General features: G+C 40.5%; 1 protein-coding gene across 3 annotated transcripts in view; it reads left to right on the plus strand.

Moving 5' to 3' along the window:
- The window catches only part of LOC124151214 (protocadherin-16-like), a 56,270-nt gene that overhangs the window by 2,712 nt on the left and 40,765 nt on the right, over positions 1-12,793 (plus strand). For all 3 annotated transcript variants that reach the window (XM_048392635.1, XM_048392633.1, XM_048392634.1), the window contains exons 2-14: positions 2,800-2,871; positions 3,595-3,669; positions 5,572-5,732; positions 6,264-6,314; positions 6,683-6,764; positions 7,068-7,129; positions 7,556-7,628; positions 8,038-8,085; positions 9,267-9,332; positions 9,644-9,816; positions 10,282-10,329; positions 11,539-11,628; positions 11,979-12,065. In XM_048392635.1, the coding sequence (XP_048248592.1) occupies positions 2,800-2,871; positions 3,595-3,669; positions 5,572-5,732; positions 6,264-6,314; positions 6,683-6,764; positions 7,068-7,129; positions 7,556-7,628; positions 8,038-8,085; positions 9,267-9,332; positions 9,644-9,816; positions 10,282-10,329; positions 11,539-11,628; positions 11,979-12,065 (1,088 nt within the window). The remainder of the gene's footprint in view (positions 1-2,799; positions 2,872-3,594; positions 3,670-5,571; positions 5,733-6,263; positions 6,315-6,682; positions 6,765-7,067; positions 7,130-7,555; positions 7,629-8,037; positions 8,086-9,266; positions 9,333-9,643; positions 9,817-10,281; positions 10,330-11,538; positions 11,629-11,978; positions 12,066-12,793) is intronic.

Raw genomic sequence — 12,793 nt, forward strand, 5'->3', positions numbered from 1 at the left:
TCTTTCACTCACTTCGTTTCCGTTAGGGTAACAGATCAGGTGAGGTGGGGAAATTGGGTTTAACGTCGCATCCAAGACTTATATAGCGACGTGCATGCACGTGTGTGTGTGTGTGTGTGTTTCTTGCTAGTCCGGACTGATGCCGATTTATAGTGCTAGCACACTGAGATACCATGCCGCAGTTTAACATAAATACCCCACTCAGACACAGTACACTGACTCCGAGCCGACCAGTCCTTGTTTTAGCCCCTTAATGCCGAGCGCCAGACAGGGTAACAAGTACCATCTTTTAACGACTTTTGGTATGACGCGGCCGGGGATCGAACCCCGGACCTTCCGCTCTCCGGGCGGACGCTCTACCACTAGACCACGGAGGCGGCGTAACATTTCACCATGCACTAATAAGTCCTTTCATGATGTGTATAAACTGTCAACGCCAGAGAATAATCAGGCTCGGTTATCAGGCGAACAGATTCAATTCGGCGTAAAAGACAAAAAAAGCGTTAAATATATATGAATGGATCACTGAAGGTCAGTGATGACACCAGGTGTTCGCGAAAAGGGTAATCATGTCCTGCTCTACCGGAAGCACCCGCCACTCGTAGAATTTGTATAAAAAAGTGATTATTGCCTGACGCCGTACAGCCGTACTCCGCCCATACGGAGGAAACCTGAGTCTTCACAGGCAGTTTCAGCCCAGACAATAGCACAATGGCTTCTCTACATCTGTGCGTACACAAGGGTAACATATTTTGGCCCACTCTGCAGTCTTACCACAGCGACACGCCCATGACTGCATGTGTGTTTGTGTGCAGACTCTACCGCGACCTGGATTCATACCTGACACTTCTGTATACAGTGAGTAACGTGGGTTTCAAAACTGGGAGTTACCACAAAACCCTTCATTCTATTGGGGTTGCTATGTACATACACACCCCATTTGCCTTGGAAAGCTTCCTATTAAAGCCTTGATACGCCTTAGTGACTGTTCGTTCCGTGTTGACATTCAACATAAGCTTGGAAGTATGAAACTACACCTGTACGATGTGTGCTCTTTGTGTTTTGTGATCTCTAAGCTCAAGACGTTATTTCAAGATTATTCAGTTCGTGAGAATGCAATGTCGCATATGAACTACTTAAAGCATAAAAGGGTAACTTGAGTCATACCATTTACAAATACAGACGTACCGTCATCAGTTTTGTATACCTACTCAGAAACTTTAAACCTTTCAAATGTTTGATTTTCAATTTTAAATATCTCAACTTAAGGATATCTTATCCCAACAATGACCTCTACTGGCGCCCAGTTAGCACTCCAAAAATATGTCTACATGGTTTTATATTTTTAAAGATAATCTGATTTAAAACTTTCAATTGTTATGGGTATCTTGTACATCTTGTCTTTAAAAATCAATAAATATGGGGGATTATCGGCACAAATTTACATTTCAACCATGATAGGGGTCATGTGGTTGCTAATTCATTCTTAACCCAGTCTTCATTGATCCAATGTAGTTTTACACAATATTACCCAGCCACAGAAAACGTTTTTACATTTTTGGCAGAACTAAAGGATTTTTGAATAGACAAAGTCACACTCAACATTTCTTTCAAATTTTAATTTCATAAAAAAACTTCGGTATGCTTTCTGTTGCCCCTCAATTAAAATGTGTAAACATAAAATCTGTTTTTACAGATGTTTTCCTAAGTAAATAACAAATCTATGTATGCTGACATTTAAGTGGGTAGATTATGGCGGTGCGTGAGGTTTGTGTTTAGTCAGTAATATGACACCACACCCAAGGAAGTGCCACTCACCCTGACCCATTTCCCATGTGGTGGGATAGAATCTAGGAAGAGATTTAAACTGATACCTACTCCAGTATCAGTTTTGTCTCTAAATAAAATTAGTTCTGGAATCGCGTGGCATCACATGCTGAGATCGACTGACATCCAAGCTGTATCACCATGCTTTCGATCCCAACAATATTTCTTCTGTTCACGTATAGTTGGCTTTAAATGACGCACCCATGTAACTATTTAATTAATCAGTGTTCCTTTTGATCCTGTCTATTGTCATCTATTTATAGAACTAGCTGTTGTTCATAAACCTGGGATAGTATTACCATGTTTTCAGTATTACTTTATTCTTGTTTAATGACACCCCGGTCTCTGGAGCACAGCTGTGTGATAGAACAAACGTGTGTGAAGCATGACCGTTTGAACAAGTAACTGTTTTTAGTCTTAAGCATTCTGTTTACATGGTCCTTTCGGTAGAAGGTCCATAACCTATATTTCACAAGAATTTCTTTTAATACTCAGTATTAAAGAAGTAAACATTGGCAAAATAGTTCTATTTTTGAAAAGATTGATGTTATTTGTTGTAGGCTTATCCCCAGTTTCATTTAACAGTACCAAAGAAACAATCCTATGTACTTGTGTATGTCAAAGTGGTGACTTGTGTTGTGTTATAGATTCATCTGTCATAACTTGATATAAGTGAAATACTGTTTAACCCAGCCCACTCACATGACCTATCGGCGATTGTTGATAACTGTATTGTAATATTTGGGTAACTTCATGATGTATTTCGGATGTCTGTTAACGCGTATATAGACGTCCATGACTGTGTACACAATAATAGTTTTTATTTTGAACAAATAACACAGTGCCATGTTTAACACCATGTTAACCAATATATCATTAAATCTGGTTTCATTTATCGAAAGAACGATACTTACATCATGTCATATATATTTTATTTGTGATCATTCAACAAGCCTTTTTAAACATTTACAGGTCGTATCGACATGCGACGGAACGCGCTTACCTGGGCGGCGGTCTTTTTGATCTGCTTTTCAGTTGTGTCAGGTGAGACAATACGAGTTCAGGTAAAGAAACAGGAACAGTCACTTTCACCAATTATTCCTAAGACCACTGAACGTGCTTCATTCTTTTTCTTTAATATCATCGGTTAAAACGTTAATGTTTGTGTGTGCATGTCACCCGTGGGCAATACGTTCCTTTCACACCGGCTGCACGTGTAGAGTAGTGGCTTGGAAGCGAACGTGGCCAAAATAAAGGATGTCGTAACGTCGTCAACACGCCAGCCTTACAAGAAGTTAGTTCATTAATTAGAAGTTTACTCTTACGGAAAAAGCCATCGTTAAAACGTACCTGCTTGTTTAAATGAACGTAACTGACTGCTTCAAAGTCTTGCTACCAAAAATAGGCGTTTGTGTGAATGTATTACAATATGACGTCTACATTTAATCGTTTATCCACACGAATCGCAATTATGTGAAAAGAGAAAACACAATTGAGATGAGGGAGTTAAATATGCTTATTATTATAGCGTTAACGAATGTCAAGTGTTCGCGTAATATTTGAACACAACTTACATGGGGCATACTGGTAGTGCTATGTTAAGATCAGAACTAGAGAAACTACTGGGAAAACAGATTTTCTTCATCACATAAACAGTATATATTCTTTTTCATGTTAAAACCTTATGTTTTTTGTCTCTGCTTGATCGTTCTGAAGTTTTATAGCGTGATGATTTCTTTGCTAATGATTCTCATGTTTGTGTTGCAGGACAGGTCGGAAATCAGGCACCTAGGGTCACTCCCGGTCAGCAGACACTCCGTGTGGTCAAAACAGCACCTGTTGGTAAATACATAGTACATATCAATGCTGAAAGCACGAAAGTCATTACACGACAAGGGCGGATCCAGCATTTTTATAAAGGAGGTGTCCAACCCCTACCCCCAACCCCAACCCCAACCCCAACCCCAACCCCACCCCCATCCACACCCCCACCCCAAACCCCTCCAGGTCCGCCCATGCATGGCAGCAAATGAGCATCCGAGTCTTGACCAGATGAACCACTTGTAGATAGCACGGGGACAGCCCCAAGCCGTTGGAGTACGGTGACAAAAAATGTAACGTGCCTTGACCCCCAGTCCCAATCTTTGTCAGCCTTTTTGCCAAACATATGGTTTAGCATGTATTTATTCTTCAACGGAGTCTCACTGAGAGTAATCAAACCCTTACGAGTCCACCCTTTGATACTGAATGCATAAACTTATCACGTTCCTCTACTGAGGACATGCTGTTTATAAATGTCATTAATAACTATGTACAGTCTTGTTAAACTTATTCTAAATATTACAGTCATAATCAATGCATATAATTTCATACATCCGTCCAATATTCAAATCTATTACTACTTTCCATATTCTGGGGTAGGAAGAGTAGCCTTCATTGTGAATGACTTTAAAGCGGAGGACACGGAGGACCTGAGTTCGATTCCCAAAATTGGCACAGTGTGTGAAGTTTATTTTGGTCTTACCCCGCAGTTATTGCTAGAATTGGCTTAAATCATCCTCACTCACTCATTCGGGCTAATTACATTTCAAACCAATCCGTGTTTGAATATATTTAATATGAATTGTATGGTTGTTAATTGCACATTTTCCTTTTCATTGTATGACATACTCGATAATCAATAAGATGCATCATTATCTTGTAAGTGTCTGCCCACGCATGCCGGTTAAATAGCTACATAACGGAATGCCGAAAGTGTATCCCACATACCTATGTAAATGATGTAATCTATTATGTCTCGTGTCAGGGTTAACACAAGACCTAAACAATCAGGACATACGTCCCAGGTTAGACACCCACACTTAAACAAACGCACATAGCTCAGATGATTGAATGACCTATTCAGAGCGACAGTTTCTCTTATTTACATCCCAGCTGTCGAGACAACATCTAATTGCCCTGGTCAAACATACTACAGAGTAATGGTATGCACTAGTGTGGCTGATTCGTTTAGTGTTAAACAGGGTGGCATCTTACGAGTGTATATTTATGTAGATATACGTTTGTCATTCATCGTTCACGTTCATGCTGGTCTATGAAAAGGAATGTCACCAACCGTCACGACAAATCATGATAAGGGATGGCAAGAACTCGATGACAAGTATTTTAGTGTTAAATATACTCGCGTTTAGGAACACTCCTCGTCGTTAACAATACGTCGAGGGGCAGCAAGAATGTGGGAGCTTCCTTTCAGTAATATTACAGCAGGATTATGTTCATGGATAGCAAGCCCCGAAAGATCCGGGTTAGACTTGGTCTTCAATAACCCATGCTTGTCCCCGTGACGATCCGGGTAAGAATAGGTATTCAAACCATGCTTGTCGTAAGAGGCGACTAACGGAATCTGGTGGTCAGGCTCGGTGATTTGGTTGATGTAGGTCATTGTATCTCAATAGCGCAGATTTATGCTCATGATGTCAATCATTGGATTGTCTGGTACAGACTGTCGTCGTTGTTTGAAAATTGCTGAATGTGGCGTTAAACAACAAACAAATAAACAAATCAGGGACAGTGATTACACAGTGTATCAATGTTGGGAATATTTGTCTTGGCACTTCTGCCAGAACTAAGCTGCTGCAGTGTTATGTACAAGCAAGGACGTACAGCGTATAAGGCATATTGTGTATAAGAGGACCAGTATATGTCCAAGACTGCACTAAACTGTCTGCCCCGTCACAACACCAGGTACCAACATTACTACCTTGAACGCCGTGGACGTCGATGGCCCGTCTCCCGTCAACTTCTTCATCTCCGACTTCGCCACCAACCAGCTGGTGCAACTAAACTCTGTACCAGGCTCAAGGTCGTCCATACGTGTACAGCTTAGTTCCAGCCTGGAGGCAGAGGTATACCTCCCTCCCTCTCTCTCTCTCTCTCTCCCTCTCTCTCTCTCTCTCTCTCTCTCTCTCTCTCTGGTGGCTATGAGTGAAACAAACAAGAATTGGTTATTCGAAACAGATGATATGTAGTTGATACGGGTATCATGGTTGTGTTTGTGGCCTTAAGTTTCTGTTTCGGTGACCTACAGCCTGGTATAGTTTTGATAAACTTTTTAAGGTTTCGGTAAAATCTAGTTTTCAAGAGTATACTTCCTTTTGCCCCGCAGTTCCTGATACATTGTGGGAGGAACTGTGCACCGGAATGCTACTTTACCTGTGGTCATTTTTTCAGTACTCGTGATTGTTTTTCCCCCGATAATAGTCTACCCAATCAAGCTATCGTAAATTTTAAGTATAATACAAGCTTAAGAAGTGTATAAGTTGAAACACTGTTATGTGTTCCATTAGTCTTAACGTTAAACACTTATCACCATGGTTTCGACCATATATAGTTCTAGCTGTCTGAATCCCACTCGTCACCTGTAACGCTACTTTCAGCCACCTTCGACGAAATCCCTGTACATCGTGGCATCGGATGGAAGATCAAGGGTCAGTACTCTTCAACTTACACGGTTTCACACGAGCGCAAATATATATTCCATCTTGCTCTCACATTCATGATATACAAGAAATATTGTATAAAATTTCTCTGTGTGTGTGTCTGTGTGTGTCTGTGTCTGTGTGTCTGTGTCTGTGTGTGTGTCTGTGTCTGTGTGTGTGTCTGTGTCTGTGTGTCTGTGTGTAGAACCAAACTAAACCTCGGACATTCCTCCCATATCAAGTTACCACGCCATGATATAACCCAAATACCGTTCAAAGCGGTGTAAACGTCACCCAGTCACTGCTTTCTATGGATCTGTCGATATATCCACGATGTTTATTTGTTCTGAGCCTGTATTCCGTGCATCTGTCCACAGACCACTGCTACCATCACGCTACAGGTGATCAACCCTGTGTCACCCATGCTTACCGGACTCAACACTACCGGGCTCCTTTCCAGTACGTTGTTCTCACTTAAACAGTGAACTTTTCACTATAAGGCGAACTTGGAAATCACTTTTACCATTAGATTCATGTTATCGTTACCATTTCACCTCCATTTCTTTGATAACAGTACACAAGTTATGTTTCTAATGCCACGGTGTGCAAGGATGCCCTAGTGGTCTATGGAGGTTATACCTATAGAAGGTTTAAGGTTAATGGCCATATTTATAACCGAGTCTTATCACCAACATAATATATAAGACTATATATCTTTTACATACATTTCTATGGTAATTATAATGATTGTATTGTACTCAGATCCGCCAGATGTTCAGGCAGTAGTTTCCAATCTTCGTCTTCTGACCGAGACTCTTTGTGATGTAAGTATTGGTGTTCATCACGTATTGGGAGACCTTGAAGAAACATTGTAACAATTTCTATTTATCCTTAATCAGAGAGGCATAACTAGTAGAATGCTAATGTATCTAACTTGGTAGCCTAGTGGTTAAGGTCTTCGCTCCTTTTGCCGAAGGCCCGGGTTCGATTCCCCACATGGGTAAAATGTGTGAAGCCCATTTCTGGTGTCGCCGACCGTGATATTGCTGGAATATTGCTAAAGACTCACAAATGTATCTTTTTGTTCTTATGTTGAAGCGTTTTATATTGTATAAATATTTTGTTTGTTTTTTGTTATTTTAATACAGTATTTTTATTGGTAGATTGTCCATGATTATATTTATTGGTAATAAACTTTCAAGATACTGATCATATCCCTGTGTATTGTTATGCAAGTTGTTTATTCACAGCTGTATACAAATCAAAGCCCGGTATCCGAATCGCTGACCCGTTTTCGTCTGTTCTGTCTCCTCTTCAAAGCAGGTGGGTGCACAGGAACTTGTATATGTAGTAGAAGTCATCACATACTTGAGCGCCGCGATTCGTTGTGCAGAGTTGCGTCCATTGGGCACGCCAGAAACCTATGATTGTGGGTTCGAATCCCGGTTCGACCCGATTATATTTCTAGGTTTGTCAGTACCATACACGTGCTCGTTGGTTTCACAGAAGCGGTAAACGTCTGAGACCTGCATCACTTCGGGCTTTCCTTCCACATTAAGCTGACACACCTCGATATAACTGGAATACTGTTAATAGCGGCGTTAAACCCAACTCACTCACTCTTCATATTCTTGTATCTATTGACGCATACTGACTGTTTTAATTCCCTATATCGGTGTATGATGACAAGCATGAAGACGTCCGACAATATATTTTTTCTCCTTGTTTCCAGTGTACAGTCAACTACCACCAAGCATCTTTAACCCCGATGATACGACAGGTAAGATCTATTCTCATTTTGTAACGTACAATGACTCGCTGCAGCCATCATCCATTTTTTCTTTTAGCAGAGATTCACGATTATGGAAAGTTTTTTTGTCACTTTTACGTCTTTATTATTCCAATTTGGAAAACGTTTATCAGGAGATAAACATACTGTTTTCAATTTAGGGCTAGGTTACTTGTAGATTTAACCGCCCTTATTTGTATTTGGAACTGAGCCTGTGTTAAATTTTAGCTCGGTTTTGTAACCTATAAATCTAAATGTAATTATCAAAGTATGACTCCCGACAATGACGAAACAAAAGTACTATTCTATAAGTATTAGCTTCCATGGGGATGCGGTGGTCAAATCGGTTGTTTCAATCAGAGGGGTTTATTGTGATTTGATAACCTCTGATTGACCAATCAGAATCGAGTTATTTCCAGATTCATGGTAGCTTTGTCCATATATCCTCATAACTGCTGTGTGTTCCTCAGTATGCTTCAACCATCTAATATTGTAGCTGTATCTTCCTCCAGCTGGGCCCTCCTAACCTATTGTTCTTCGTTTCTTCTCCTCACATTCGGTCAAGTTATTTCGTATCGCTTATTTCTCCCTGATGTTTCCTTCTATCTCTCACTTTTCATCTACTCAGTTCCCATCCCCTCTTTTCTGCAAGTTCTATTTTTGTAAGTGTAAGAGGTGAGGTGAAATGGGGTTTAACGTCGCGTCCAAGATTGTTGCACTTATATAGCGACGTGCATGTACGTGTGTGTGTTTGTGTGGCTGCTTGTACTAGTCCGGACTGATGCCGATTTATAGTGCTAGCTCACTGAGATGTCGCAGTTTAACATGAATACCCCACTCCGACACAGTATACTGACTCCGAGCCGACCAGTCCTTGTTTTAGCCCCTTAATGCCGAGCGCCATACAGGGTATCAACAAGTACCATCTTTTAACGTCTTTTGGTATGACGCGACCGGGGATCGAACCCCAGACCTTCCGCTCTCCGGGCGGACGCTCTACCACTAGACCAATGAGGCGGTTGTTAATGTAAGATAGACCAAAGGGAAATCCAAGGATTTAACGTAATACTGTATGCAAGATATTCTAAATGGACCAAAGGCTTTCGCATGAACATACTGATTAATTGATTGATTAATTTGCAAAGATATAAAATAATTTCGTTTTGTTGCAGGTACCAACAACCCCCCAGTGTTCACCAGCCGAGCGTCCTTCACAGTCAGAGAGGGCCTGCCAGCCGGTAAGCACATCAGGTTGTACGCGTGGTAAATGCAAACACATTTATTTTGATAGGAAGAAGTGATATCGTCTGTGACGTGTGAAATGCAGTGGCTGAATACAGTCGAAATACACTGCCAGGCAAAAGAAAGTATACACTTGAAAACTGGATTTGACCAAAACATTATAAACGTTATCAAAACGATACTTGGCTGAAAACAGTCGCAGAAACATTATAAACGTGAGGCCAAAACACAACTATGACACCTGTATGAAAAAAATGCCTCCGTCGAGTAATAATTTCTTGTTTGTTTCATTTTTACTTTCTACAAGGTTATGAAATTGGACAGCTGATAGCTGTTGATGACGATGGGCCAGAGGAGATCACTTTTAATCTACGTGACTCACAAAACGGGCAACGCTTCCGACTGGGTAATCCATCAGGTCAAAGTTCATCTGGTCGTTTCGTTATGCTCTACCTTCGCCAGTCTCTTGACAGACAACGGGTAAGAATCCGAAACATTGCTTCCAGCAATATCACGTGTGTGTGAGTAGGGGGGACATCAGAAATGGGCTTCACACACGTGATTGTGATACATGTCCAGTCTAAAGTCTAAAAGCTTGTTTAAAACTGTAAATAACACGTAGACATATTTCTTCGTGATAGTGTTACATTTCTATCTTCATGAGGGGTCTGGTCTGGTAATACGGGAAGCTATGTGGCGTAATGTCTTTAAAAGGATTTTTGACTAGCATACCTCACATTGTAACAACGATGCATTGGCAATCATTGTATATAATTATTTATTTCACATGAAGATTTTCCTGACAGTTTAATCACATGATGGTTGCATGAATAGTTCTTTATCAGAAGAACTGCATTCATTGGTACTAGGTAAACAGTTTCTTACAGCATCGGTAATAGTTGGGTTTTTTTCGTAAATTATTCACATATTATTTTTGTTTTACAGACTCCGCGAGAAGTTCTGTATGTAACTGCAGAGGATGGCCAATCAACGGTATGATACCTAAGTTTAATATGATCATAATGATGGTTTATATCATATACATATACATATATCATATACACCATATACAGTACAGAGATGTGACTTGAGTCGTCGGCTTGTGGCGTAATGATACATGAGGTGGTGGTGTGAAATGGGGTTTAACGTCGCGTCCAAGATTATTGCACTTATATAGCGACGTGCATGAACTTGTGTGTGTGTGTCTGCTTGTACTAGTCCGGACTGATGCCGATTTTATAGTGCCAGCCCACTGAGATACCATGCCGCAGTTTAACATGACTGACTCCGAGCCGACCGGTCCTTGTTTTAGCCCCTTAATGCCGAACGCCAGACAGGGTAACAACAAGTACCATCTTTTAACGTCTTTTGGTATGACGCGGCCGGGGATCGAACCCCGGACCTTCCGCTCTCCGGGCGGACGCTCTACCACGGAGGCGGTCTAATGGTACATGAATGGCTATAGAACAAAACATACCAAGCAGCCTGCTGATGTAATGGCTGAATGTTCCATATTCATGACAAAAATTAATACATATTCGAACTTTGATATCATGAAATAACTTGTATATTCAATTCAATATACTATTTTTATTTTTTTCCATAAGCATTATGAAGTTATTGAATATGTCAGTTCCGCTCTTCAATTGAATAACGATTCCAATTGCGAATATTATTCCGATGTTTCTTGAAGATAGGTATTATTTGTCTGTATTGCTTTTTGATAATAAGAAAGAATAGTGTGTAAAATCACCGTCTTACTGTCATATTCGTTATAGAATCACCATCTTACTGTCATATTCGCTATAGAATCACCATCTTACTGTCATATTCGTTATAGAATCACCATCTTACTGTCATATTCGCTATAGAATCACCATCTTACTGTCATATTCGTTATAGAATCACCATCTTACTGTCATATTCGCTATAGAATCACCATCTTACTGTCATATTCGTTATAGAATCACCATCTTACTGTCATATTCGCTATAGAATCACCATCTTACTGTCATATTCGTTATAGAATCACCGTCTTACTGTCATATTCGTTATAGAATCACCATCTTACTGTCATATTCGTTATAGAATCACCATCTTACCTTCATATGCGTTTTAGCAAACCTTTACATGTCTTTTTGTCATGCATTAACACCTTGCTACAGTGCATGGAAAATGTGGTTTACCTTTTTATGTTTACAGTCTACAGCAACGGTAATCGTGAATGTTGTGAGTGCAAACAACAACCCACCAATGTTCGTCAGGAGGAACACGACATTTATAATTGGAAACGTGAGTTACAGGCTTCCTGAAGACAAAATCCTTAATAAATGTCAAACGTCAACCCCAGTGAATACCCAGTCTCGATTATCAGCGGAAACCGATATCGTAGGGCGTAAAAGGCAAATTAGCGGTGAAACTTTATGAATGGATCACTGAACATCAGTGATGACACGCGAACAACACTGGCTATCGTCGTGGTTTGATCATAATTATTGCTGTGTAACGACTGTTATATGTTAATAAACCAGAATGGTATAAATTCCATCGTAGAACGTATGAGATCAAAGTAGTGTCATCTCACAATGTTATCACTGAACAAGTTGTCTTCTGTGATATGACATGATTATGTTGTATTTCAGTCATCACTTCCAGGCCTAAGGATTGGATCTGTTTTTGCCATCGACAGGGATTCGGGAAATAACGGTCGTGTTTCATATTCATTCCGGGTACGTATTTCGCCTACAAACAGCACTACATGAATATAAAGAGACAATAAAAAAAGTCTACAGCACGACAGCATTTCCCCCTCAAATACCCCTACAGTATGTTTTTCCACAGACATTACTATTGTATTCAAAGTATTCACATGCACACACACACACACACACACACACACACACTGACTGAGCACGAGAAACAACACTACGGTATCCATACACACACATGCACGCGCACACGCACATACACACACACACACAAACATCACTACAGTATTTCCCCCAACAAACATAACTACAGTATTTCCCCCACAAACATCACTACAGTATTTCCCCCACAAACATCATTACAGTATTTCCCCCACAAACATCACTACAGTATTTCCCCCACAAACATCACTACAGTATTTCCCCCACAAACATCACTACAGTATTTCCCCTCACAAACATCACTACAGTATTTCCCCCACAAACATCAATACAGTATTTCCCCCCACAAACATCACTACAGTATTTCCCCCCACAAACATCACTACAGTATTTCCCCTCACAAACATCACTACAGTATTTCCCCCACAAACATCACTGCAGTATTTCCCCCACAAACATCACTACAGTATTTCCCCAACAAACACCACTACAGTATTTCCCCCACGTACATCACTACAGTATTTCCCCCACAAACATCACTACAGTATTTCCCCCACAAACATCACTACAGTATTTCCCCTGACAAA

This window comes from Haliotis rufescens, unplaced genomic scaffold, assembly GCF_023055435.1.
Source record: "Haliotis rufescens isolate VD_foot unplaced genomic scaffold, xgHalRufe1.0.p SCAF_11, whole genome shotgun sequence".
NCBI lineage: Eukaryota > Metazoa > Mollusca > Gastropoda > Lepetellida > Haliotidae > Haliotis > Haliotis rufescens.